At 45.7% G+C, this 26,909-nt stretch overlaps 3 protein-coding genes across 4 annotated transcripts in view; all 3 read left to right on the top strand.

Annotated features, from left to right (window-relative positions):
• The first annotated feature begins 989 nt into the window (after positions 1-989).
• On the top strand, positions 990-4,369 carry ndufaf4 (NADH:ubiquinone oxidoreductase complex assembly factor 4). Its single transcript, XM_088325175.1, has 3 exons — positions 990-1,159; positions 1,222-1,331; positions 3,932-4,369. Exons 1-3 carry the CDS (start codon positions 1,024-1,026, stop codon positions 4,241-4,243), a joined length of 558 nt encoding a protein of 185 aa, XP_088181301.1. The 5' UTR covers positions 990-1,023; the 3' UTR covers positions 4,244-4,369.
• Positions 4,370-5,913: 1,544 nt separating this feature from the next.
• On the top strand, positions 5,914-9,741 carry gpr63 (G protein-coupled receptor 63). The gene is made up of 2 exons (XM_088325532.1): positions 5,914-6,035; positions 8,330-9,741. The coding sequence occupies exon 2, from the start codon at positions 8,460-8,462 to the stop codon at positions 9,447-9,449; it is 990 nt and encodes a 329-aa protein (XP_088181658.1). The 5' UTR covers positions 5,914-6,035; positions 8,330-8,459; the 3' UTR covers positions 9,450-9,741.
• epha7 (eph receptor A7) overlaps positions 9,580-26,909 on the top strand; it is a 33,999-nt gene continuing 16,669 nt past the window's right edge. The window contains exons 1-11 of one of the 2 annotated variants that reach the window (XM_088325531.1): positions 9,580-9,681; positions 12,781-12,987; positions 13,121-13,483; positions 15,409-15,473; positions 19,270-19,945; positions 20,016-20,171; positions 22,431-22,766; positions 23,877-24,001; positions 25,213-25,381; positions 25,743-25,851; positions 25,928-25,983. In XM_088325531.1, coding sequence (XP_088181657.1) covers positions 13,405-13,483; positions 15,409-15,473; positions 19,270-19,945; positions 20,016-20,171; positions 22,431-22,766; positions 23,877-24,001; positions 25,213-25,381; positions 25,743-25,851; positions 25,928-25,983 — 1,771 coding nt within the window. In that variant the 5' untranslated portion in view covers positions 9,580-9,681; positions 12,781-12,987; positions 13,121-13,404. Of the gene's footprint in view, positions 9,682-12,780; positions 12,988-13,120; positions 13,484-15,408; positions 15,474-19,269; positions 19,946-20,015; positions 20,172-22,430; positions 22,767-23,876; positions 24,002-25,212; positions 25,382-25,739; positions 25,852-25,927; positions 25,984-26,909 lie in introns of both variants that reach the window. The other variant, XM_088325530.1, reaches the window with a different exon arrangement.

The following is a 26,909-nucleotide window of genomic DNA, read 5'->3' as shown; positions in this document are numbered from 1 at the left end:
TGGGAATGTGGGAGGAAATTGGAGTGCCCGGAGGAAACCCACGCAAGCACAGGGAGAACATACAAACTCCACACAGGAAGGTTCAATCTGATGACCTCAGAACTGTGCCGCACACGCGCTAACCACTGCGCCGCTGTGCTCTTTTACAAGCATGTCAAGCAAAATTAGAGCACTTTTCTATCTTCGATAACACATTCAAATTTAAGGATTTTAAGCACCCATACGAACCCTTTTGACGTGACCATCCCACGGAAGTTTCCGTCTGCGCACAGTTGACAACAGTTCTTGGACACACACTGTCCCTTTAAAATTGAAAGAAATGGCGCAATCCTGGACCGGGTTGGGTAGGGTTACTTTAACTTGATTACTTTCAATGACTTTTGTATTACTTCAATACCAAATATGCTAAAAAAAAGACAAAAGAAACTAAATTTGAATAAAATGATGACTCACAACACGTGGTAAGCTTTCTCTCCTGGCTTTGATCTCCGGCAAAACGAACATCAAATGCGACCAGGGTTGGGTAGGGTTACTTTAACTGGATTACTTTCAATGACTTTTGGATGACTCCAATACCAAATATGCTAATAAAAGACAAAAGAAACTCAATAGGAATAAAATGATGACTGACAACACATGGTAAGCTTTCTCTCCTGGCTTTGATCTCCGGCAAAACGAACATCAAATGCGACAGAAACAAAATGAAAATAAATCCAAACATCATTTTTGCCGTTCCATGTGTTCCGTTACTCCCCAAGCCTGCACAAAATGTAGTCATTTTATTCATATTTCGTTTCTTTTGTCTTTTATTAGCATATTTGCTATTGGAGTAATCTAAAAGTAATTGAAAGTAATCAAGTTAAAGTAATCCTACCCAACCCTGATCCCGGAAGAAAAACTACAAAACTTATCTAAACAGCAGTCGCCAGGCCGCTAGATGGCGACGTCCAAACCTCAAATATGTTTCCCGCTGCCGCCTGCAAAACACATAGAAGAAGAGCGTCAGGGTCGCAGTTGGGTAAGATGGGCGCACGAGCGGGTCGCATGATTCGGAATTTCAACCTCGAAAACCGAATCGAGCGAGAACTCTCCAAAGAGAAGCCGATCCCGGCACCGAGACACAAACTCCGCCACCCGAACCCCGTCGGTTCCGATGCCGGTAATAAAACCACAATATCTCGACTCCTGTTGTCATTTACTGACGATTATTTTTCTTTACAGCGAATTCGTCCTCTGCAGACGATTTATCGGCCGGTGTGCACCAAAAAAGCGATCATTTGTTGCTGAATCTGAAGTCTGTTTACGTCCAATCCAAAGATAAACCTCCTCAGGTCAGTTCTGTTTAACACCGGTCACAGTATACAGTAATCCCTCGATTATCGCGGTTACTGGGGACTGAGACCACCCGCGAAAACTTAAAATCCGTGAAGTAGCGGCACCCCTTCAAAAATGCTTAAAAACGTATACAGGTATACAGTATACCCCCCGTATACAGTACACCATATAGAATACGGGTAGAGAGAGAGAGAGAGAGAGAGAGAGTAAAATTCATGTTATAACAAAAAAAAAACCTGCAAAATATGTTGTATGTACACGGAATAGGACTGCGGCGAAACCACTAGGAACCATTCAGTATGATTGTATTAACCGCTCTCAACCACATGCAGCCATCGCAGCTTATTTTGCTTGTTAACACTACCGGTTACATATTGAAAATAAAAACAGTGAAAATGTGATATTTGACGAGTGTTTGTGAAGCGTTTTGGGAAACAACAGTTTAAAAAAAAATGGTCTGTGTTTATTTGAATGAAAGTGAAAGAGCTACCTTCTGACAATAACAACATGCTTTAGCTAGCGGCATCGAACGGCTTTTACAACAAATACACGAAAGCACGCACAATTAGCCGTGTTTAGGTAGTACAAACAACCGCTCGCTTTTGGTGTAATAAAGTCAAACTTGAAATGTGACAGAAGAGAATACACTTACGTCACGTCGCCGAGTTCCTCCTCGATAAACTGAGCGCCACATAAGAAGGGGGTGAGGTGGGAGGAGTTAAAGGAGGGGGTGGTGAGCGGAGCGGCAATGACTAAGCATTGCGTCAGGGCCTCCCCCTCCCCTTCACAATAATAGTGTCCACACCGTGTCCTCAGTTGACATAAGCTCGCGCTCAATGGCGTCAAATCAATAAATGCTTTTATTGAGAAGGTAAGGTATATTTTTTAGACCCGCGAAGCTCTAAACCCGCAAAAGTGGAACCGCGAAATAGCGAGGTTCCACTGTAAAGGGTAATATTTTCTTTCTGGTGGGTACCACTGGAGTTTGCTACCTGAAAATAACTACACGAAAAATAGAAATCATTTATTTAAAGTCCCCGAAAAAGTAAAACTAAGCACCACATATAACGAAACAGTGACTGCTACAAAAGCAGAGAAATTCCTACATGATAAACAGCGCCACATAAGAAGGGGGTGAGGAGGGAGGAGTTAAAGGAGGAGGGGTGGGCGAAGCGGTAACTCACCATGACTAAGCATTGTGTCAGGGCCTCCCCCTCCCCTTCACAATAAGAGTGTCCACACCGTGTCCTCAGTTGACATAAGCTCGCGCTCCATGGCGTCAAGTCGATACAGTAAATGTTCTTGTTGAGAAGGTAAGGTATGTTTTTTAGATAGATAGATAGATAGATAGATACTTTATTCATCCCCGTAGGGCAGGGGTGTCAAACTCATTTAAGCTCGGGGGCCACACGATAAAACAAACATTATCTCGGGGGCCGGACTAGTTGATTAGAGAGAAAGAAAAAAAAGATAGAAAGAAATAATAGAAAGATAGGGAGAGAATGGTAGAGAGGGTGGGGCAAAAACGAGAGAGAGAGCGTGAGAAACAAGAGATAAAAACAGAAATAGTGAGAGAAAAAGAATGAAATCCAAAGAGAAATAGAAAGAGAGAAAAAGAGGAGAGAAGGAGAGAAAAGGGAATGACAGAGGGGGAAACCAAGAGAGAGAGCAAGAAAAGGAAAAAATTAAGAGAGAGCAAAAGAAGGTAAAAAGACAGAAAGAGACAAAAAGGAACAAAGAAGGAGAAAAAAAAGACAGAGAGTGAAAGAGAGAGTTAGAGAGAGTGAGAGGAAAATGGAGGAAGAGAGAGAGAGAAAGAGAGATTAGAGAGAGAGAGAAATACAAGTGCATGGTTTGTGAGAGGCACCAGGCTTCAAGTGGACCTATTTCAACCTACAGCTCTCTTTCTCTTGCGCTTCTCTGACCGTTGTCTTGCGGGCCGGATCCAATCCCCTAGCGGGCCTGATCCGGCCCGCGGGCCGCCTCTTTGACGCCTGTGCCGTAGGGAAATTCGCACTTCCAGCAGTCTACCCCGTTGTTTATTAACAGATGAACATGATGCCCTAGGGGTGCTTGTAGCGGAATGGATGACGTCACGCCAGTCCAAAAGTTTGACATCCCTGCGGCAGATGGGAAAATCCAGGGATACACCACCTCGTGTTAGCAAGTCCGCCTCCTCTCCGATTCCCGTAGGCTTTCGTGTCTCTGTATAGCGGCGCTGAAGCCGAATAGCTCCGGGTGGCTACACGTTAGCGTCCGGAATGCTAAACGTGAGCCACGTTTCCGCAAAAACACAGTAACTGCGCTCCCCGTGCGCTTCGATGTTTTCCACCAGCACTCGATGATGATCTTATTTGGTCGTGAGTTCGCATTTACCATGCTTACGGATGGTACCGGAGACTTATAACGCCGCTAGCCGCTTCGCTAGCTCCGGCTCCTCTTCCACGATAGGCCCCTTCATCACGCCGGCACGAGAATTCTTCAGGGCAAGGATTTGAAATTCCTTGAATCCCCCGCTATACGACAGTTTCACTTTACGACCCTCACCTCAAGATGTATCTGTGCCGTAACGAATTTTCCAACCGTGTTTTTGCAGTCTCTCAAGGAAGCCGATACAAGGGAAGGCATCATAACCCGTCCCACCAAGTTCAAGTTTCCCGCCGACTCTCGAGCCCTCGCTAACGTGCCAAACGTTCCCTGCGGCAAGCTAACCCTCACGGAAGCTCTCAAGGTTCTGGGCAGCCATCAGACTCAACCTCACAAATGGACGTCGCAGAGAATCGCAGAAGAATATTCTCTGGACTCCCGAGAAGCTCGTGCCCTGCTGGAGTTTTTCATCCCCTTTCAGATGGAGCTCATCCGGCCCAAGAATGCTAATGCTAACGCTAAACGCATCGAGGCTTCGTAGCGGCGGGGGAAGGATGAGGAAAAGCTTATTTATTTGCGTTATTTTTTGCCTTTGCCTTCGTTTGTTGCAAGTGACCGATCGGTTCAAATCTAAAGCAACGTTCTTATTAAATCTGAGTTCGAGGAATTGGTTCTGCCGTGGTTTTTGTAGACTCAAAAAGTCACTTTTTGAAATATTAAAGGGTCAGTGTGTACTATCGAACACATTTTAGCGCTTAAAAAAGACGCATCATTTTAAACATTGGATTTTTTTTTCAAAATGTATCCATGAACCATTATGTAAAGCACAGGTGTCAAACAGGCGGCCACTCGGGCTAGATCAGGCCCCATTAAGGGATTGAATCCGGCCCACGGGACAACACTCAGAGAAGCGCAAGAGAAAAACAAGCTGCAGGTTGAAATAGGTCCACTTGATGTTGCCAAAGCCAGGTGCCTCCAACAAACACTGCACTTGTATTTCTCTCTCTTTCTCTCTCTCCCTCCATTTTTCGCTCTCTCTCTTTCACTCCCTCTGTCGCTTTTTCTCTTTCTTTGTTCCTTTTTGTCTTTCTCTCTGTCTTTTTACTTTCTTTTGCTCTCTCTTCATTTTTTCCTTTACTGTCTTTCTCTCTCTTGCTTTCCCCTTCTGCCTTCCCCCTTTCTCTCCTTCTCTCTCCTCTCCTCTTTTTCTCTCTTTCTATTTCTCTTTGGATTTCATTCTTTGTCTTTCTTTCCCACTCTTTCACTTTTTCTGTTTTTATCTCTTGTTTTTCATGCCATCTCTCTCTCTCTCTTTCTCTTTTTTGTCTTACCTTCTCTACCTTTCTCTTATTTCTTTCTCTCTTTTTTCTTTCATTCTAATCTACTAAACCTGCTCCCGAGAGAATGTTTGTTCTATGGCGTGGCCCCCTATCTTAAATAAGTTTGACACCCCTGCAATACAGTGACTGTTCTCTGATCCCTTAACCACTTAGGGGCAGCATTTCCTGTGGTGTGTCTTGGGCAAGTACAGCCTGGTGGCACCCTTCCCTTCCCAGGTTGTTCTTTGAGGTAGTGGTTTGTTCACTCACATGAAACAGTACTCGTTTCCTTGGTTAGCAGTAGCAGGAGTAGCCTCCTGATCTGACTCAGATGCAGCACCTTCATCATTTGGTCACCGTTATTTTTCAGTGTCAAGCGTCATTAAAGATGAGCAGGACTTTAGCATTGACGGTCAGAGACGTGTGAAAAAAACTGATATTGAGAAAAAAGTATTTGGAATTTTGAGTGTGATATCATACAATACACATTGCATCAATTGTAGCTTTCATATTTACTGTCCCTTTAAAAAAAGGGAACATGTCTTTAGATTATTTTAAAACAAATCATTACCCCACCAGTCGTCTTACGTTGATACTTTCGTTCATTTATATGAATAAAAGATGTAAAAGTTAATTTAATTAAAATAAAAATTAAAGAATTCAACTGGCTAGCAGCTAGCCGCTAGCTGAACAACGCAACTAGCAAGAAATACCCGGACTGTCGTAAAACTACCGTAAACTGGTAATTAAAAACCTCCGTGTGGAGAACCATGAGTAAAAAGAAAAAGTTGTATCTTTAAAATAAAATAACAACCACTTCGTATTTGTATTTTTATTATTCTTGTAATATTATATATTAAAATATTTTTTTTATCAAGCTGCAGTAAGAGCGAGTAAACAGAAGAGGGCGAAATGTGGCAATTTCTCACGTGGGTTGAAGAAGAAGAGGAAAAAAAAGGCTGCTTTTTTTCGTCTTCACGATGGAAAGAAACATCTGCAAAAGTCGACTTTTAGGTTAGTGGCAGATCATTTGCATACAATATACTTTTAAATGTTTATGGCGATTCTTAAAAGTTAGTAAACTTTGTAAAATTTGATGTATACGTTAACATGTAATCACAGCAATACAAACAGCACAAAAGGATGCTCGTGTTATGTTAACTTTCTGTTGCAATTTATTCGGAAAAACTCACTTTAAACCGTGTAGAAATATTCACGTCTTGATTAAAAGTTGCAATTATTTAATTTGGGTATATTGCTTACTAAATGAGGAATTTTCTTTGGGATGCTCTTATTGTGATATGTGGGGGATTTCGTTTCCGGTCTGATTTCCAATTTATAAACTACAGTATAAAAAAACGTTTTATTATCTAACTTATAAATTAAGTCAATGCGCTGTTTTTTTCAAATTAAAGCCTCAATAGATAGCTACATGATGAAAATGCATTGACTTGCTCTTAGCTTGTTAATACTATCACTTACTCTATTGTCTGGAGCTGAGGTCTCTCTATCGCCCTCTGCCTGGAGGCAAGAGAATTGCATGCCTCACTTTGCAGCTGCAGACATTCAGCACAATTATATACTAATTGAATAGACGAATTGCCTTTTTTGTTACAAGTATAACAAAATTGGAAGGCTTCCCCGTTCAGTGCAAGTGAAACGAATTAAAAGGGATACAAAAAAAGTAATCTATTAATGATATATCATAAATATGTGCACATTCACAGTGGCAGTTGTACAGTACACTGTGCTCTTTGTATTAGTCATATTCATGATGTAAAAATTGAGCCATTATAAAATAAAATCCCAAAATTGTGAAATTAAGTGAGATATAACAGTAATATACAGTAATCCTACAGTATAAAGGGGTTTACTTTTCACTGTTTTGATGCTTCACGGATTTGCATCATGTATTGTGTTCTGCGTTCTGATTGGCTAAACTATCCTTATTATTCGACTGTACAATACTTATTTGTAAAGTCAATCTAAAATAAATGTTTTTACTGTACTTTTGTTTGTTAAACAAATACTCCAGTCTGTAAAAGGGGGTTGTCCTTCGATTTCTGTGTTTAATAGAGGATGGAGATAGATAGATACTTTATTCATCCCCGTAGGGAAATTCACACTTCCAGCAGTATCCTTGTATTGAAAAATAATAAAATAAAAGATATAGAATACAAAAATACCCACTGTAGCGTGTTGTATAGAGTATTTAAATAGTGCTACATAAAATACACACTGTCATAAAAATAGGGTAATATGCAAATGTGGGTGTGGGGTTTAATATGGGCTTTTACTCCCCCGGGCGGAGTTAAAGAACCTCATGGCATGAGGAAGAAATGATTTCCTCAGTCTGTCCGTGGAACAAGACTGTGACAGCAGTCTGTCGCTGAAGCTGCTCTTCTGTTTGGAGATGATGCTATGTCGTGGATGTAATGAATTGTCCATGATTGACCGCAGCTTGTTCAGTGCCGGTCTCTCAGTTACAGTTGTCAGGCTGTCCAGCTCTGTGCCCACAACATTAGTAAATTAAATCAAAATTGTACTGTTAGGAATTAAATATATTAGAATGAATTGTTTACCAAATTGTTCGAATTAGTAATTTGACTCCATTAACCAAACACAACCTACATCCAAATAACAATGCGCTCTCGTTTCTTGGTGGAAAAATGACCAAGAGACTGGCATTTCCACACGGGGGCAGATTTAATTTCCTTAACTATTTAACTAAGTGAACTCCATGCATTATGGCCGAATTAGTGTCGCTCGAGTCTCTGTCAAGCCCCCTCTCTCGTTCTCCTGCTTCCTACTCTCGGCCCACGTTTTTCCGCAAGCTGGTGTGCCGGCTCCTCCCATGGGCGTGCTAGGGAAGCCCCCCACGTGGGCTCCATCATCTCTGAGAAGAGCGTCCCGATGTCTAAAAAACTCATAACAGCAGAGCGTTTATCAAAACAAGGCCTGCCGTCCTGCGTCAGAGTCCTGTTATCAAAATTCCCTAGTCAAAATATTTTGCATTTGGACCTGAAGCCCACTCAGTGCAAATCTTCATGGCACTCAATAAATGTAACTTGTATTTAATCGTATAAAATTCTTCAGTACTTATCGGATTCCGCCTATCACTACTTCATTTTGAAACTGAACGAGGGATGGTTGTATCTTACATTTTACATTCCCACGATGACTGGTGAGGCACAGCCTCACCCGCCTCCCCTGACTGCAGAACACTGGACTCTTGGTGTGTCCATTTTAAAGTGCATCAACCTCGCCCTGCTAAAGTGACTGAAGTGTCTTTTGTTTTTACGTTGTAGGCTTATCGCAAGAATGAGGAGCCTAGCATCAGCAGGTCATGGTAAGCTAGGCTTAGCAGAAGGCACCTGGTCCTGGTTACACCCGGGGTGAAGACTAGGTTTTGGCGCATCTCCTCCGTTGTTGGTCGTCATGGCCCAGAACGCTTCCCTCAGCTTGCCCGACAGCCCAGACGTTGGCATGAGCCGACCCTGGCGGGCGTGGCTGTGCTCTATCCTGGCGGGCGTCCTGCTGCCGGCACTGCTCGGGAACCTGGCAGTGTGCCTGGCGGTCTACCGGCGCTCGGCCATGCGCTCTACCATCAACCTCCTCCTGGCCAGTATGGCCTCCTCCGATGTTTTGTTGACCGCCTTCCACCTCCCGTTCACCCTGGCAGGCGTGACTAGCAACCGCTGGGTTTTCGGGGAAATCTTCCAGGGTCCGTGGGCGGTGGTTTTTTGGCTGTGCGTGGCGGAAGGGGCGGCGGTGCTGCTGGTTATAAGCGTGGACCGATTTTTCATCATCGTGCGAAAGCAGGACCGTCTGAGTCGGAGGAGGGCGAAGGTACTGGTCCCGCTCACCTGGGGCCCGGCGCTGGTCCTGTCCTTCCCCCTGGCGGTGATTTCACCAGGTCCTCAGGCCGCCAAAGGACACCACCGGGTTTACGTGGCGGTTTTGACCCTGGTGGTCCTTTTGATCCCCTTCCTGGTGATGTGGTTGGCGCTGTTGGGGACGGTGAACAGCGTACGCCGCAACGGCGCCCGGGTGCACGGTCGCCCCAGCGAATTGCTACCCCCGTGCTTGGACGTGAGCTTCAAGAGACGGTCTTTAGCCACCATCCTCATCCTGGTGGCGGTTTTCACGCTGTGCCTGGCGCCCTTGGCCGCCTACGCCCTGGCGTGGGCCCGGGACCCTCGGCCGGACGGGGTCCTGCAAGCGGGCGCCTGGTCTCTGTGCCTGTGCTACGCCAAGTCGGCCGTCAACCCCGTCGTCTTCTACTGTCGCATCCCTAAATTCCGCCAGGCCTGCGCGGAACTGATGCCAAAGTACTTGCGATCCTTGCCCGGGATACCCAGCGACGCGAAGAGGCGTGGGCAACCGAGTGCCCTCTATGTGTGCCAAGACCCCCGCGCTGTCTCTTGATGGACCTCTCTTTTTTGCACCATTTTGAGTCCAACAAAGACTAAAAGTAACGCCTGCACCAGAACAGTTCTTGCTGCCTTTGGGGAATTACTGTGCCGCTTGCCGGCTTTCTATGAAAAACTGAACAGATCCCTGATTCCGTTCCGTCTCGACTGTGCGGCATCGTTGAGTCCACTTGACTTCTGACACTTTGTGTATCGAATGTTTCCTGCTGCTACTAAAATTTCACACAGTAAAATGTTCACCGTTTTTCTAAACATAAACAGAAAATAAATAAATAATACAGCAAAAATCTCGTCTCTCATCTCATCAGCTGCACCGCTTATCCTGGAGCCCATCCCAGCAATCATCGGGCAGTAGGCAGGGGACACCCTGAACTGGTTGCCAGCCAATCGCAGGGCACACAGGGACAGACAATTTGCTCGCTCATTCACACCTAGGGACAATTTGGACCGGCCAATCCACCTGAAATACATGTCTTTGGAATGTGGGAGGAAACCCACGCAAGCACGGGGAGAACATACAAACTCCGCACAGGAAGTCTGGAGCTGGATTTGAACCCACGCAGGAGGTTCCCATGACTTGAACTGTGCCGCACATGCGCTAACCACTGCGCCGCCGTGCTGCAAAAATCATGTTGTTTAATAGCAAACACCAAATGAAGGAGCTGTGTCGCCTGAAAACATGTTGACTTTGTCTTAATCCGATTTAAAGGGACAGTATGTATTTTTAGACCACTAGATATCGCTATATGGTGTAGTACAGGGGTCTCCAACCCCATTTTTAAGCAGACATCTACTTTTTGTTGCTAATTAGCGCAAATGCCACCCAGTTTGGTAAGTAATTTTAAAATAGCAACTCAGCTAGCTGGCTTGCTAAAAAGGTAGCTTGATAAAAAAGGTAAAGGGGTAAAATAAAACTAAAAGGGGGTTAGATAGCTAGCTAAAAGAGTAAAACCCATCTAAAAAGCTAGATAGAAGGCTAGCTAGAAAGGAGGAAAACATTTAGCTTCATAACTGGCAAAAAGTCAAATATTAGCTAGATAGCATACAAAAACTGTTAAAAAAAATATCTAGTTTGCCTGCTAAATACTTAAAAGGTAGGATGCTAGCTACAAAGCTAAAATGGTAAACAGGTAAAAAAACTAAAAGGGGGTTAGATAGCTAGCTAAAAGAGTAAAAGCCATCTAAAAAGCTAGATAGAAAGCTAGCTAGAAAGAAGGCAAACCTTTAGCTTCATAACTGGCAAAAGGCCAGATGTTAGCATACAAAACTTTGAAAAAAATACCTAAAAGGTAGGCAGCTAGTTACAAAGCTAAAAAGGTAGCTTGATAAAAAAGGTAAACGGGTAAAACAAATAAAAGGGGTTAGATAGCCAGCTAAAAGAGTAGCAAGATAGAAAGCTAGCTAGAAAGGAGGCAAACCTTACGCTTCATAACTGACAAAAGGCCAGATGTTAGCATACAAAACTACGAAATTTAGGACTTTTTTACCCGCTGCCGCCATCTCCTGGCTTGTGTCATCATTGCAACCTCAGTTCGTTCATGTCCGTGCAAGTATGTGCATTTCTTATACGTGCTCGAATAAACTTTTTTTTTTTTTTTTTTTTTTTTTAAATTCTTCGGGATTGGGCTAGCGTTTGGACTGTACTTGAAGCAGTACTTATTTTGACCAGTTTCATGCTACACTAATAAAAAAAAAACCAAAAAAACAGGATGAGCATGATGTCACTCTCCAGCATCCCCCCCATTCCCCATTCTTCCTACGAAATGTCTTCTGCCCCCAACAGCTTTACTAAAAGTATGATTAAAAGCAGATAGGTGCGGAAAATAAAGCATAAGGGCTCATTGAACTCCATTTGCCGTTGTTAACACATACCGTGAAAATGGAGACTGTAAAAAAAGGCTTGCTTCAAGTACACTCCAAGTGTTAAATTGGGGGTGTCTAAAAAATACACGTACTTGCACATGCACATGAATGAGCAGAGTAAGCTGCAATAATGACACAGGCCAGAAGATGGCGACAGCGAGTAGTCAAGTCATGTTTATTTGTGACGACCTTAATCACAAGAAGTCTCAAAGGGCTGCACAGACGATTGCAAACCACACACTATCATTACAGACTATTATGACAGCATCCCCTGATCTGCAACCTACATAAGGGCAAGGAAAAACTCAAAAACCTCAACATGAGGAAAATGAAGAAACCTTGAAAAGGGACCGCACAAAATCCGTCCAGCTCCTCTAAAAATACAATGTGTTTTACTTGACCACTAGATGACACTGTAGGGAAGGAAAACCAGTGTCAAATGAGCACAGCGTAGCAACAAGATGCCAGACAAACATGGCGGCAACTACTATGTAAAAGAAATACACATTTCTCGACCTATTTACCTATAATTCAAATCAATTAGTTTTTTTTTTTACTAAATGAAGCATTTTTGGTACAACTAAGAGGCACTAAATATTACACTCTGTCCCATTAAAGCGCTAGTGTGTAATATTTGACCACTAGATGGCACTATATAATTACCTTGTATTTTACACTACAATATCTTTTTTACTCTATTCTTTTTAATAATTCCAAGCACGGCAGCGCAGTGGTTAGCGCTTGTGCGGCACAGTTCATGTCATGGGAACCTGTCGTGGGTTCAAATCCAGCTCCAGACTTATGTGCGGAGTTTGTATGTTGCGTGGGTTTCCTCCCACGTTCCAAAAACATGCATTTCAGGTGAATTGGCCGGTCCAAATTGTCCCTAGGTGTGAATGAGCGAGTGAGTTGTCTGTCCCCTGTGTACCCTGCGACTGGCTGGCAACCAGTTCAGGGTGTCCCCTGCCCACTGCCCTGAGATGGCTGGGATGGGCTCCAGCCCCCCCGCGTCCCTAATAAGGATAAGCGGTACGGCTAACGAGATGAGATGAGACAATAATTCCATGGTTAGCGCTTGTGCGGCACAGTTCATGTCATGGGAACCTGTCGTGGGTTCAAATCCAGCTCCAGACTTGCTGTGCGGAGTTTGTATGTTCTCCCCGTGCTTGCGTGGGTTTCCTCCGGGCACTCCGGTTTCCTCCCACGTTCCAAAAACATGCATTTCAGGTGAATTGGCCGGTCCAAATTGTCCCTAGGTGTGAATGAGCGAGTGAGTTGTCTGTCCCTGTGTGCCCTGCGACTGGCTGGCAACCAGTTCAGGGTGTCCCCTGCTTTTATTCTATACTTTTATGTTTTGTTCTGAAGTTGTTTTTATTTTTTCCTTTGTATTTTAGTGTTTCCTCATTTGGCGGTACCACAGTGGTAGGGTGTGGTTCAATAGCTGAAGTCCAAATTGTCCCTAGGTGAATCATCTGTCCCTGTTTGCCCTGTGACTGGCTGGCAACCAGTTCAGGGTGTCCCCTGCCCACTGCCCGGAGATGGCTGGGATGGGCTCCAGTCCCGCGACCCTAATGAGGATAAGCGGTACGGCTAATGAGATGAGATAATCATTCCAACGAAAACCAGTGCCACATCAAGCAGCAAATCGGCAACCATGGCAACGGCATTAGGTATGGATTCCACTTTGTAAAAGAAATACAAATTTCTTGGCTTTTTATTTTTTTGCTTATATGAAAATTAACATTGGTAGGATAGTTCTTGTATTTTTCCTGTATTCAAATCAAGTTTTTTTTGTACCAATAGGAAGCACTAAATATTACACACTGTCCCTTCAAACGAACTGGCCTCATTTAAGACAGGATGCAAGCCCCGCCCCCATCCCGCCCACGCGCCTCTCATTGGACGGCTCCTCTCCTTTGGTCTCATGAGTTTCTCCCGGCGGCTGTGGTCTGCTTTCCTTCGAGCGGGGGAGGGAAGACCAGCTCCGGGGCGCAGAAGCGGTTCCGTATGGGCCGTCGTGGGTGAAAACGAGCGGCGGCGGCGGCGGTACCGGGATAGCCGAGGGAGAAAGGAAAGAAAGCTCCAGAATGCTGGCGTCCTGGATGACATTTTGCCTTCACATCTGCGCCTTCGCGACGTTCGGGAAAGCGCAAAGTGTAAAGGAAGGTAAGTTCCGTAAGTTGTTCTTTTGGGCCGAGCGTTTGTCCAGCGAACCGGAAATGCGTCGTCCCAGCGTCCCCGAAACACCCGGGGCTCTTCTCTCTTTTCTTTTGCTGCGTTATTTGACGGCTAGCGCTGACGTCCGATATCCGTGAACGCATCCCGAGTCGTCCCGTTATCTTCATATCCTTATCGATGGATTCGAACCATGGGAGCAAAAATTGGATCCAAGATGCTTTTATTGAAGTGAGAGGTCCGTTTGGAATTTGGGGGAGGGGGTGGAAGCTGCCTTTCCTCTATACCAGGGGTGTCAAACTCGTTTTAGCTGGGGGGCCACAAATGCTATCAAAAAGTCTCACGGGGGCCAGACTAGTACGTTTAAGAGAAAGAGAGAGGGAGAAAAAGACAGAAAGAGAAGGAGGGAAAGAGAGAGTGATAAACAGATAGGGAGACAGAGTAACAGTGAGAGAAAAAGAGCAAGCAGAATAGAGATAGAGATATGAATGAGAAGGAGGAAATGAATATAGAGAGAAAAAGAAAGTGATAAAAGAGAAAGATGAAAAGAATAAGAGAAGTGAAACGACAGAAAGAAAAAGAGTCAGCAGGAGAAAAAGAGACAAAGTGAGGTGAGAGGGGTCAAAAAAGGGAAAAAGAAAAATAGAAAGAAAGAGAATTAAAGTGTAAATTAGAGAGAGAAAATAGAAAGAGAGCAAGACGGGAAAAAAAGAGTTGGAGAGTGAGAGAAAAATAGAGAAAAGAGAAAAAAAGAGAGAAAGAGAAGGAGGGAAAGATAGGGAGGGAGAGAGAGCCATAAACAGATAGGGAGAACAAGGGAGACAGTAATAGTGAGGAAAAAAAGAGAGAGCAGAATAGAGATATGAATGGAGAAGAAGGGGGAAATGAATATAGAGAGAAAAAGAAAGTGAAAAAAGAGAAAGATGAAAAGAATAAGAGAAGTGAAACGACAGAAAGAAAAAGAGTCAGCAGGAGAAAGAGACAAAGTGAGGTGAGAGGGGTCAAAAAAGGGAAAGAAAGAGGGTGAGAAAGAAAGAAAAATAGAAAGAAAGAGAATTATAGTGTAAATTAGAGAGAGAAAATAGAAAGAGAGCAAGACAGAGAATAAGAAAGAGTTAGAGAGTGAGAGAGAAATAGAGAAAAGAAAAAGAGAGAGAAAGAGGGAGGGAAAGAGAGAGCCATAAACAGATAGGGAGAACAAGGGAGACAGAGTAACAGTGAGAGAAAAAGAGAGCAGAATAGAGATATGAATGGAGAAGAAGGGGGAAATGAATATAGCGAGAAAAAGAAAGTGAAAAAAGAGAAAGATGAAAAGAATAAGAGAAGTGAAACGACAGAAAGAAAAAGAGTCAGCAGGAGAAAAAGAGACAAAGTGAGGTGAGAGAGAGGGAGGGATCAAAAAAGGGAAAGAAAGAGGGTGAGAAAGAAAGAGAAAAATAGAAGGAAAGAGAATTAAAGTATAAATTAGAGAGAGAAAACAGAAAGAGAGCAAGACAGAGAAAAAGAAAGAGTGAGAGAAATAGAGGAAAGAGAAAAACGAGAGTGAACAGGAGAAAGAAAAAGAGGGAGAAATAAATAAAAAAGAAGTGAGTCAGAGAAAAACGGAGAAATACGACCACAATTCTTTTGCAAGTGTTCACTGGCTTTGGTGACATCCGGTGGAAATATTTTAAACTACAGCTCATTTTCCTCTTGCGCTTCTCTCACTGTTGTCTTGCGGGCCGGATTTAAACCATTGTGACAACGAAATTGGACGTGGCACTCCAGTTCCACATTTTACAGTAAGGATAAGGAAAACAAAGAGATAAGGAACAAAGAAGATATAAGAGTGCAAGTGCAGCATAGTTGCGGTCCAGTGTTCCTCTTTGTCGAGCGTGCGCCTGAAAAAGTAACCAGGTTCCTCTCGGTTCCTTCAGTGGTTCTTCTGGACTCCAAGGCGCAGCAGACGGACCTGGAGTGGATCTCCTATCCTCCCAATGGGGTGAGTCCAAATTGTTCAGATTAGGAATCAAACTCCATTAACCAAACACAAACTTCATTCTCATCTCATTAGCTGCACCGCTTATCCTCAGTAGGGTCGCGGGGGTGCTGGAGCCCATCCCAGCAATCATCGGGCAGTGGGCAGGGGACACCCTGAACTGGTTGCCAGCCAATCGCAGGGCACACAACTCGCTCATTCACACCTAGGGACAATTTGGACTGGCCAATCCACCTGAAATGCATGTCTTTGGAATGTGGGAGGAAACTGGAGTGCCCGGAAAAAACCCACGCAAGCACGGGGAGAACATACAAACTCCGCACAGGAAGTCCGGTAGCTGGATTTGAACCCACACAGGAGGTTCCCAAGACATGAACTGTGCCGCACACTCGCTAACCACTGCGCCGCCGCAGATTTATTTTCTCAAATTATTTCTTAAGTGAATTCCATCGAATTTTGCCGAATTATTGTCTGATTAGTCTAATTAGTTTTCGTCGTGCCTTGCTCCCGTCTGTCTGTCTTGTCTCTTCCGGGTTCCGTCCTTTTGACACGTCGGGGCATCGGCCCCTCCCACGGGGCGTGCTTTTTCCTCCGCCGGGGCGGGCTAGGTGCCGACGTCCCCTCCTCCTCGCCGGAAGACGCCGCCACGTCTAGAGGACTCGCAACAAGAAAGCTTATCAGAAAGCTCGTTTCACCCCTTGTCCTCGTTCTCGTTTTTCTGTAAACATCATTCTTGTCCAGGCCACACTGACCCCGAGCCCTGAATCCCTGTGAAAAATCCCCACTGCATTCAGCAAAATTTCATTTGTATTATATTAAATCCCTTATAGCACAGGTGTCAAAGAGGCGGCCCGCGGGCCAGATCAGGACAACACTCAGAGAAGCGCAAGAGGAAAACGAGCTGCAGGTCGGAATAGGTCAACTTGATGTTGCCAAAGCCAGGTGCCTCGAACAAAGACGCTGTACTTGGATTTCTCTCTCTCTGTCTCTGTCTCTGTCTCTCTCTCTTCCACCCCTTTTCTCCCACTCTCTCTCTCTTTCACCCCTTTTTCTCCCACTCTCTCTCTCTCTGTCCCTCTCCCTTCCACCCTTTTTCTCCCACTCTCTCTCTTTCTCTCTCTCTCTCTCCCATCCCTTTTTTCCCTCTCTCTCTCTCTCTCTCTCTCTCTCTCTTCCACCCCTTTTTTCCCTCTCTCTCTCTCTTCCACCCCTTTTTTCCCTCTCTCTCTCTCTTCCACCCCTTTTTTCTCCCCCTCTCTCTCTCTCTCTGTCCCTCTTACTTCCACCCCTTTTCTCCCACTCTCTCTCTCTTCCACCCCTTTTCTCCCACTCTCTCTCTCTCTCCCTTCCACCCCTTTTTCTCACACTCTCTCTCTCTCTGTCCCTCTCCCTTCCACCCTTTTTCTCCCACTCTCTCTCTCTCTCTCTTCCACCCCTTTTTCTCCCGCTCTCTCTCTCTCTCTCTCTCTCTCTCTCCCCCTCTTTCTTTCACCCCTTTTCTCCCACTCTCTCTCTCTCTTTCTCTCTCTCTCTTCCAGCCCTTTTCTCCCACTCTCTCTATCTCTCTCTTCCAGCCCTTTTGTTCCACTCTCTCTCTCTCTCTCTCTCTCTCTCTCTCTCTCTCTCTCTCTCTCTCTCTCTCTCTCTCTCTCTCTTCTACCCCTTTTCACCCATTTTCTCTCTCTCTCTCTCTCTCTCTCTCTCTCTCTCTCTCTCTCATGACTTTTTATCTTTTGTTTCTCACGCTCTCTCTCTCTCTCTCTCACTCTCTCTCTCTCTCTCTCTCATGACTTTTTATCCTTTGTTTCTCACACTCTCTCTTTTTCTTTATCTCTCTTTTTCTTTCTCTTGAATCTACTAGTCCGGCCCCCGACAGAATGTTTGTTTCATCGTGTGGCCCCTGAGCTAAAATGAGTTGGACACCCCTGCCTTATAGTGAATTAAATAAAATAAAAAATCCTTCAACCTGGATTCCATCGAACCCCGGGGGTTCGGCGAATCAGTCTCGAAGGTTCTGACACGTCTTACTTACGGAGTTCAATGAGCCCTTATGCTTTATTTTCCACCACACCTATCTGCTCTTATCATTCTTTTAGTGAAGCTGTTTGGGGCAGACGACATTTCGTAGGAAGAATGGGGGATGGAGGGGAATGCTGGAGAGTGACATCATGCTCATCCCTAGGTTTTTTTAGTTTTTTTTTTAGTGGAGCATGCAAATAGTCAAAATAAGGCCTGCTTCAAGTACTTCTCTGCACAAAACTCATCTGCAGGGTGGATGAGACAGCCGGTCACATTTGAGGTTGAGGTAGAAGTGAACTCCATCGAATATATGGCCGAACTAGTGTCGCTTTAGTCTCTGTCAAGCCTCTCTCGATCTTCTTCGATCTTCTGCCTTTTTTCCTCTGCCCACGTTTTTTCCCGCAAGCTGGTGTGCCGGCTCCTCCCATGGGCGTGCAAATGAAATGATCTGCATTTATATAGCGCTTTTCAAGTCAATGATTTCCCAAAGCGCTTTACAATGTGCTCCACTTTTCCCAATAGCGGCGCTAACCTGCTTATTGGGGGTATTAGGGGTTCAGTGTCTTACCCAAGGACACTTCGACATGTAACACGGACGACCCGGGATTCGAACTGGGATCCCTTGATCCCGAGACGATCGCTCTACCTCCTGAGCTAATGCCGCCCCACGTGAAAAGCCCCCACGTGGGCTCCACCCCCTCGCCTCGACGTCTGGAGAAACTCTAAACAACACCGAGCGTTTATCAAAACAATGCCCGACGTCCTTCGTCTGAGTCCTGTTATCCAAATTTCCCAGCCGAAACATTCGAATTTGGAACAGCGTGACCTGAAGCCCACTCAGTGAAAATCTTCATTGCGCTCGATAAATGTAACTTGTATTTAATCGTATAAAATCCTTTATAGTAAAATGTATAAAATCCTTTACCTGGTTTAACAACACTGTTCAATTAATACAGAAGTATTCAGATGGTGCCAAGAAAGTCGATAGTTTTTTAGACAATTTCTTACAATATAGCCTTGCAAACACTTGTTTTCGAGAATCAGTCCTAAGGTCTTGGGAACCTCCTGCGTGGGTTCAAATCCAGCTACCGGACTTCCTGTGCGGAGTTTGTATGTTCTCCCCGTGCTTGCGTGGGTTTCCTCCGGGCACTCCTCCCACATTCCAAAGACATGCATTTCAGGTGGATTGGTATTTCAGGTGATACGACAATGAAATACTATTGTTGCCAGACATGTTTCTCCAACAGATTGAGGCATCTCACTGCATACTTTTTCACGATGCTTTTTTTCAAGAACCAGACCAAACTCTTCCATATCAGGGAAATCTCCCTAGGTGTGAATGAGCGAGCGAGTTGTCTGTCCCCTGTGTGCCCTGCGATTGGCTGGCAACCAGTTCAGGGTGTCCCCTGCCCACTGCCCGATGATTGCTGGGATGGGCTCCAGCACCCCCGCGACCCTACTGAGGATAAGCGGAGCAGCTAATGAGATGAGATGAGACGACATGAGAGTAGCCTTCGTCGAGATGAAGGCACGCAAATATGAACCTGTCTCTTAAAGGCAACAGGAGCATTTACACTGATTTGCAGTTCAGTCTTTTGTGAGTTGATGCACTTTGTTGGTTTTGGTCTGTCCGGTTAATTTTGTGCACCAGTAGAAATAAAAATTAATTTTACACCAAAGTAGGGTCCGGTGACTGCGCATCTGAAACTGGTGAGGTCTGGTAGCTCCAACAGGGTCGAGAACCACTGCGATAAGCCCGAACGGTCTGTTTCGGTTCCAGTGGGAAGAGATCAGCGGTTTGGACGAGAACCTCACCCCGGTGCGCACCTTCCAAGTCTGCAAAGTCATGGTCCCCAACCAGAACAACTGGCTGCGGACGAACTGGATGGCTAAAGCTGGCGCCCAGAGGATCTTCGTGGAGCTCAAGTTCACATTGCGGGATTGCAACAGCCTTCCTGGAACAGCGGGGACTTGCAAGGAGACCTTCAACTTGTACTACCAGGAAACGGATTCCGACTCGGAGCTGGGTCGCGGGATGAGCGAGAACCAGTATGTAAAGATCGACACGGTGGCGGCGGACCAGAGCTTCACGCAGGGCGACCTGGGCGAGAGAAAGATGAAGCTGAACACGGAAGTGCGCGTTATCGGGCCTCTGGTTCGCCGCGGGTTCTACCTGGCTTTCCAGGACCTGGGGGCCTGCGTGGCTCTGGTCTCGGTGCGGGTCTACTACCGGCAGTGCCGCTCGCTGGTACACAACCTGGCCCGCTTCCCGGACACGGTGGCCGGGGGCGACGTCGCCTCCCTGCAGGAGGTGTCGGGCGTCTGCGTGGAGGACGCCGAGGAGGAGGCGGGCCACGCTCCCAGGATGCATTGCGGTGCCCGGGGCGAGTGGCTGGTGCCTATCGGCGGGTGCCGTTGCAAAGCCGGATTTCAGCGGCGAGGGGATACCTGCCCACGTGAGCACCGTGTAAAACTTTGCTGGTTTAGATTCATGGTTCTGATGACGCCCCGTCTCTTTTTGAGCAGCGTGCGGTCGCGGGTTCTTCAGGGCGACGGTCGAGGAGCCAGGCTGTTCCCGCTGCCCCCTTCACAGCTCGTCCGAGCACGAAGGATCACGCCGTTGCGCCTGCGACCACGGATTCTATCGTGCTCCTGAAGACCCCCTTTCCGCCGCCTGTACACGTAAGTCCACTGCCACGGGACCTTCCAAGGTCACGGCTAGCGCCCTGTGACAAAAAATCTATGATACGACAATGAAATACTATTGTTGCCAGACATGTTTCTCCAACCGATTGAGGCATCTCACTGCATGCTTTTTCACGATGCTTTTTTCAAGAACCAGACCAAACTCTTCCGTATCACTCACACAGCAGTTAAAATCCTCAGCCTAACCACCCACTACCTCTCAGACTTCAATAACGAGTCCATCAACCCATCAAGCCACACCATACATTGTGAGACAAATTGACTCAATTGCTAAACCCGCACCCCAGACAAAAGCTTCGTCTTCAGCACATTTTTTTTGATGATTTGATAAAAATGATGAAAAGAGAATCATGCCGGAGCCCGTGTCCCAAAATCAACAAACATACCACTTTAAACTTGTCTCTTTCTTGCAATGACTCAAGATCGGTTCAAATCATTTCGACCCTTCTTTTTCATACATATTGGTTTCAAAAGCAGATGCGAGCAGTTATTTTGTAAAAACGTCACAACATTCTGCAAACAGGGAACCTGACGCGCTTACCTTTGGCGCAGACGGAGTAGGGCGTTTTTGCATGGCTCCACCCATCCCTCCCACTCACCCAATCAAATAACTTTAAATTCACTTCCGATGTTTTGGCATATTTACAGTTTGTTCTGTGGATTTCGTCCTAAGGTATCTGAACACTGAACACAGATTATATAGTGAGCTTTTATATAAAGGATTCTTTAGTTAAAGTTTTTTTTGTTTTTGTTTTTTTTTTGGTGTGACACCTTGACTGTATTTACTTTTTTTCCTACATTTCTTTCTTTTCTTTTTTCCGTCTTTTTTCTACATTTTTCCTTCTTTTTTCCTTTTGTTTCTTTTTTTCTCAGCTTTTCACTACTTTTTCATTTTGGTATTTTTTTCTTTTTTGTTCTATTCCCCCCTTCCTATAAGTCATTTTGTGCATCATTTTACATCATATTTGGTCATGTTGGGATGAAAGAAGCAAAAACAACCCGAAGAGCCGTTTAGGACCCGAAAGACCCGGTCCTTATTAGTGAGCCGAGCTGAAAAAGCCGGTTCTCGACAAACTCTAATAACTTTCATCAACTTCCTTCTCCTTCGACTCGACTTCAAAATACCGCATTTAGGACACAACGTCAGGGGAACCCGTGTATTTTGACCTTCATGCACTGTAACTTTGACTTGAGTCGCCTCTTAATTAGTCATTTTGAGCCCTGATATTTGTGCACCGGCTCGATTTTCTTGTGCGCAGCTTAGAGGGAACACTGATTGGGAGTATTTGAGCATGAATACTACGAATAAAAAGAATACTTGCAAAGTTTGCAAAAAGGCCTTGTGTATCACGGCAGTAACTCATTGAACAAATTGAGTCTGACTCGCCTCTGGAGGATTTCAAGTAACGCTAAGGGATTGAATCCGGCCCACGAGACAACACTCAGAGAAGCGCAAGAGAAAAACAAGCTGCAGGTTGAAATATGTCCACTTGATGTTGCCAAAGCCAGGTGCCTCAAACAAGGACACTTTACATGTATTTATTTATCTCTCTATCTCTCTCTCTCTCTCTCTCTCTCTCTCTCTTCCTTTGTTCCTCTTGTCTCTTTCTCTCTGCTCACTCTTTTTTCCCTTTCTCTTGCTTCTCTCTTTCTCACCTTCCCTTTTTCTTTCTATTTCTCTTTTGGATTTCGTTCTTCCTCTCTATCTATTTCTCTTTTTATCTCTTGTTTCTCAAGCGCTCGCTTTTACTCTCTCTCTTTTTCTCTCTCTCTCTTTTCCACCCCTTTTCTCCCACTCTCTGACTCTGTCTCTTTCACTCTCTGTCTCTCTTTTTCTCTTCCTTTGTTGCTCTTTGTCCCTTTCTCTCTCTGTGTCTTTTTAACTTCTTTTGCTCTAACTTCCTTTTTTCCCTTTCTCTCTTCTCTTTCTCTCCTTTTGTCTTTCTATTTCTCTTTGGATTTATTTACTCCTCTCCCTTTCTTTTCCCCCTCTCTCACGACTTTTTATCTTTTGTTTCTCACGCTTTCTTTCTCTGTCTCGCCCTCTCTCCTTTTCTCTCCCTCTTTCTCTTATTTCTTGATCTGGCTTCTTCTTTCTCTTGAATCTACTCGTCCGGCCCCCGACAGAATGTTTGTTGGATCGTGCGGCCCCCGAGTTCAAATGACTTTGACACCCCCCGATTTAGATAGTTGTTGGCTGCAGCCCCAGTCACAGGGGTCTCTGGCTTTCACCAGGACCACCCTCGGCTCCGCAGAACCTGCTCTACTACGTCAACCGCACGGCACTGCATCTGGAGTGGAGCCCCCCGGCGGACACGGGCGGCCGCCAAGACCTGACCTACCGGGTCCGCTGCAGGCGCTGCGGGGGCGAAGCCGAGTCCTGCCAAGCCTGCGGACCCGATGTCAGTTACGTGCCGGCCCGGGCCCGGTTGACCGGGACTACCGTCAGCGTGCTGGACCTTCTGGCCCACCGCAACTACACTTTCGAGGTGGAGGCTGTTAACGGGGTGTCGGAACTCAGTCGGACTCAGAGGCTCTTCGCCGCGGTCCGGGTCGCCACGGGAGAAGCGGGTGAGCCTCGTTGCCGGTGCTGTGTCGCGTAAAATGCCTTCCCCGTCACTCGGGCCAACTGTTAAGGCAGGGGTCGGGAACCCACGGCTCGAGATCCATATTTTTGGACTGTGTACTGTGTCCATATATACCGTATTTTCCGCACTATAAGGCGCCCCTAAAAGTCTTAATTTTTTTCAAAAGCTGACCATGCGCCTTATAAAACAGTGCGCCTTATATATGGCTCAATATTAAATCGCAAGGTCTCACAACTAAGGCAAGCAGCCGCCGACTCGATTTCCCCCCAAACGTGGAGTAGTCCGCGGTGTATGCTGGGATTTATATACCGGCGTTTCATTGGCTAACCAATGTCATCATTTGAATCGATCGCTATTGGCTAAAGTTATTCGGAGGCTCGGATAGGCTAAAGGGCCGAAACAAACCCTGCAATTGGCCGAAAAAGATGTGTCCATCATCCGTTAAATCGATCGCTATTGGCTGAAGTTATTCGGAGCCTCGGATTGGCTAGAGGGCCAAAACAAAGCCTGCAATTGGCCGAAAAAGAAGACCATGATTGCGTATCATTATTGAACGTGAGAACTTAGCTGAGCTATGCGGCTTTCTATTTTCCCGGTATCTTGTTTTAGAACAATCTTGTTGCTGTGATGAGTTGAGTGAATTAAACTCCATTCCAAGTGTTTATTGTCATATGCGCAGTAAAGTTGCGAGCGAAAAAGAAAATAGAAACTAAGGAATGATCGGCATTTCTTGAATCCCAAGACTTTAACCTTCCGAATGATGGAACGATGCATTTGAGTGACATCGTACGGACACCGCATCCGCACGTGTCTACCACACGTATTTGTTTCTTTGCAAGCTTTGGGAATGTTAAGGGGGTAATCAGTTGGACTGAACCATCTGACTGTTTTGTCCACGTTCCCATTGTAGCGCCTTATACTCCGGTGCGCCTTATGTATGTCAAATATAGGACCAAAAACTATTTTTGGGGGGTGCGCCCTATAACCCGGTGCGCCCTATAGTGCGGAAAATACGGTACTTTTTCACCCAGCGGGACATTTCTGGGCACATCACCGGGCATGCTTTTAGTTCTGATATTTGTCCTTCTCGCAGCTCCTTCGCTGGTCAGCGAGGTCATCAAGGAGAAAGTCCAGCAGCGCAGCGTTCATCTTTCATGGCAGGAACCTCCACAAGCAAACGGGCTCATCGCGGAATATGAAATCAAATACTACAGAAAAGTACGTCGAATTTTCTCAACAGTATCACGGTTCGCGGTAGGATTAAGGCTTTGAACATCCATCTCCACACGACCTGGCCTGCAGGTTTTTAACAAGAATAATGATAACAGAATGGCAGCACGGCGGCGCAGTGGTTAGCGCGTGTGCGGCACAGTTCTGAGGTCATGAGATCGAACCTCCTGTGTGGAGTTTGCATGTTCTCCCCGTGCTTGTGTGGGTTTCCTCCGGGCACTCCGGTTTCCTCCCACATTCCCACAGGTTAATTGGCCGGTCCAGTTTCAGGTGTCCCCTGCCCACTGCCCAAAGATACCTGGGATGGGCTCCAGCACCCCCGTGACCCTACTGAGGATAAGCATTGCAGATAATGGATGGATGAATAATAACAGAGAGCCTGGTTTCCCTGGAAATTGATTTTCATAGGTACCTTCCAGCTCCATATTTGACTCATCGAATATCCATCTATCTTCATCGCTTATCCACAGTAGGGTCGCAAGGGTGCTGGAGCCCATCCTAGCCATCTTCGGGCAGTGGGCAGGGGACACCCTGAACTGGTTGCCAGCCAGTCGCAGGGACTTGGCGAACATCCAATTTCAATTTTGGAGACATGAGCGTACTGTTCGGAATTATATACATTAAAAATGTACCGTTTACCAAATTGTTCGAATTAGTTATCTGCATGCTCGCTTCTTTATGGAAAAATGAACAAGAGACTGGTATTTCCACACGGGGGCAGATTTATTTTCTTAAATAATAAACTAAGTGAACTCCATCGAATTAGCCGAATTAGTGTCTCTCTCGTTCTCCCTTGATATCCGATCTTCTGAAGTTTCTCGGCCCACGTCCCTTCACAACCCGGCTCCTCCCATGGGCGTGCCGGCCCCTCCCATGGGCGTGCCGACTCCTCCCATGGGCGCACCTGGTGCCAGCTTCACCACCTCCTCGCCGAAGGGCGTCGCGATGTCTAAAAAACTCCTCTCAGCAGAGCGCTTATCAAAACAATATCTGACGTCCTTCGTCAGCGCCCTGTTATCAAAATTCTCCTGCCAAAACACACTTGGAACGGCGCGACCTGTCATCGAACTTAAGCCTTCTCTGTGAAAAATCTTCATTGCATTCAATAAATGTAACTTGTATAAAATCCTTTATCGTCAAATGTATGAAATCTAAAATCCTTCAGTACGGACATAAAAGGTTTTTCTTGTGGGCCGCAGGACGAGAAGGAGCCGAGCTTTTCCAGCGTCAGGGCCAAGTCCACGTCGGCCACCGTCAACAACTTGAAGCCCAGCACGGCCTACGTTTTCCAGATCGGAGCCTTCACGCCGGCCGGACAGGGGACCTTCGGTCCCCGGTTCGAGATCACCACAAAGGAGGAGCTTACCGGTGAGACTGTCGTGTCCAGCATGGTCGCCGTGGTGACCGGCTGGCCCCGCCCCCTGGGCACGGCTACAATAGATCAGCTAATTGCGTGTGTGCTACTTAAGGGTGGGTTGTGGGTTTTGCGGGGGCTGGCTCATTGCATTTTCCGTCTGCATCTCCGGTTCTGTTTTGCTCTGTCCTGTTTTGTTTGAGTCGGAAGAAACCTGTGTTTGCACGTTTTTAGTTAAAGCCCGTATGTTCTGTCTTGTCCCTGAGTTTTGCCTCCTGCCTCCGTTCTGGTCCGGTCTCCTCGTGACAGAGACTTTCCATCCGTCCTCCTTCTCTGAAACGAAGCTTGAGATTTTACCATTTTTTCCGTCAGCAGCCGCGGCCATTTCCAGCGAGCACAACCCCGTCATCATCATCGCCGTGGTGGCGGTGGCCGGGACCATCATCTTGGTCCTCATGGTCCTGGGCTTCATCGTCGGCAGAAGGTACCGCCGCGTTTTCTGGAGAACTTTGGTGTTTTTGTGTCCTGAAAATGGCGCCCTCTTCTTTGTGCCCCTGCAGGCAATGCGGGTACAGTAAAGCGGAACAGGAAGGAGACGGGGAGCTTTACTTCCAGTGTGAGTCTCTTTCTTCTTCTACGTTGTGACCTTACTCAATTTCAAGGGCAAACGTGAGTGTGATTACGGGAAGCTCTTGAACAGGGCCTAAAAAACATGAGCCAGGGGTGTCAAACTCATTTTAACTCATTCTGTCGGGGGCCGGACTAGTAGGTTAATGAGAAAGAAAAAGAGATAAAGAAATAAGAGAAAGAGGGGGGGAAAAGGAGAGAGGGTGGGACAAAGAAAGAAAAAGAGAGAGGGAGAAAACGTGAGAAACAAAAGAGAAAAAAAAGTCGTGAGAGAGGGGGAAAGGAAAGGGAGAGGAAGAAAGAAATCCAAAGAGAAATAGAAACACAGGAGAGAAAAGAAAGCGCGAAGGGTAGGAAGAGAGAAAGAGAAAATAGAGAAAAGGAAAAAAGGAAGTTGGAGCAAAAGAAGTTAAAAAGACACAGAGAGAGAGAAAGAGATAAAGGAAGAGAAAAAGAGACACAGAGAGTGAAAGAGACAGAGAAAAGAAAGGGAGAGGAAGAAAGAAATCCAAAGAGAAATAGAAAGACAGAAGGAGAGAAAAGAAAGTGCAAAGGGTGTGAAGAGAGAAAGAGAAAAGAGAGAAAAGAATTTCTTTCTGACTCACTTCTTTTTTATTTATTTCTCCCTCTATTTCTTTCTCCTGTTCACTCTCTCTTTCTCTCTCTTTTTCTCTTTCTCTCTCACTCTCTAACTCTTTCTCATTCTCTGTCTTGCTCTCTTTTTATTTTCTCTCTCTAATTTACACCTTAATTCTCTCTCTTTCTATTTTTCTTTCTTTCTCACCCTCTTTCTTTTCCTTTTTCGACCTCTCTCACCTCACTTTGTCCCTTTTTCTCCTGCTGACTCTTTTTCTTTCTGTCGTTTCACTTCTCTTATTCTTTTTCTCTTTCTCTTTTTTCACTTTCTTTTTCTCT

This window comes from Urocampus carinirostris, chromosome 20 (genome assembly GCF_059441175.1).
Source record: "Urocampus carinirostris isolate Australia breed hairy pipefish chromosome 20, RoL_Ucar_1.0, whole genome shotgun sequence".
NCBI lineage: Eukaryota > Metazoa > Chordata > Actinopteri > Syngnathiformes > Syngnathidae > Urocampus > Urocampus carinirostris.
This window is presented reverse-complemented; position numbering and strand designations above follow the sequence as displayed.

Coding starts and splice junctions, on each gene's coding strand:
- gpr63 (XM_088325532.1), top strand. CDS start 8,460: ATGGCCCAGAACGCTTCCCTCAGCTTGCCCGACAGCCCAGACGTTGGC.
- ndufaf4 (XM_088325175.1), top strand. CDS start 1,024: ATGGGCGCACGAGCGGGTCGCATGATTCGGAATTTCAACCTCGAAAAC. Junction 1,160..1,221: donor CCCCGTCGGTTCCGATGCCG/GTAATAAAACCA, acceptor TTTTCTTTACAG/CGAATTCGTCCTCTGCAGAC. Junction 1,332..3,931: donor CCAAAGATAAACCTCCTCAG/GTCAGTTCTGTT, acceptor GTGTTTTTGCAG/TCTCTCAAGGAAGCCGATAC.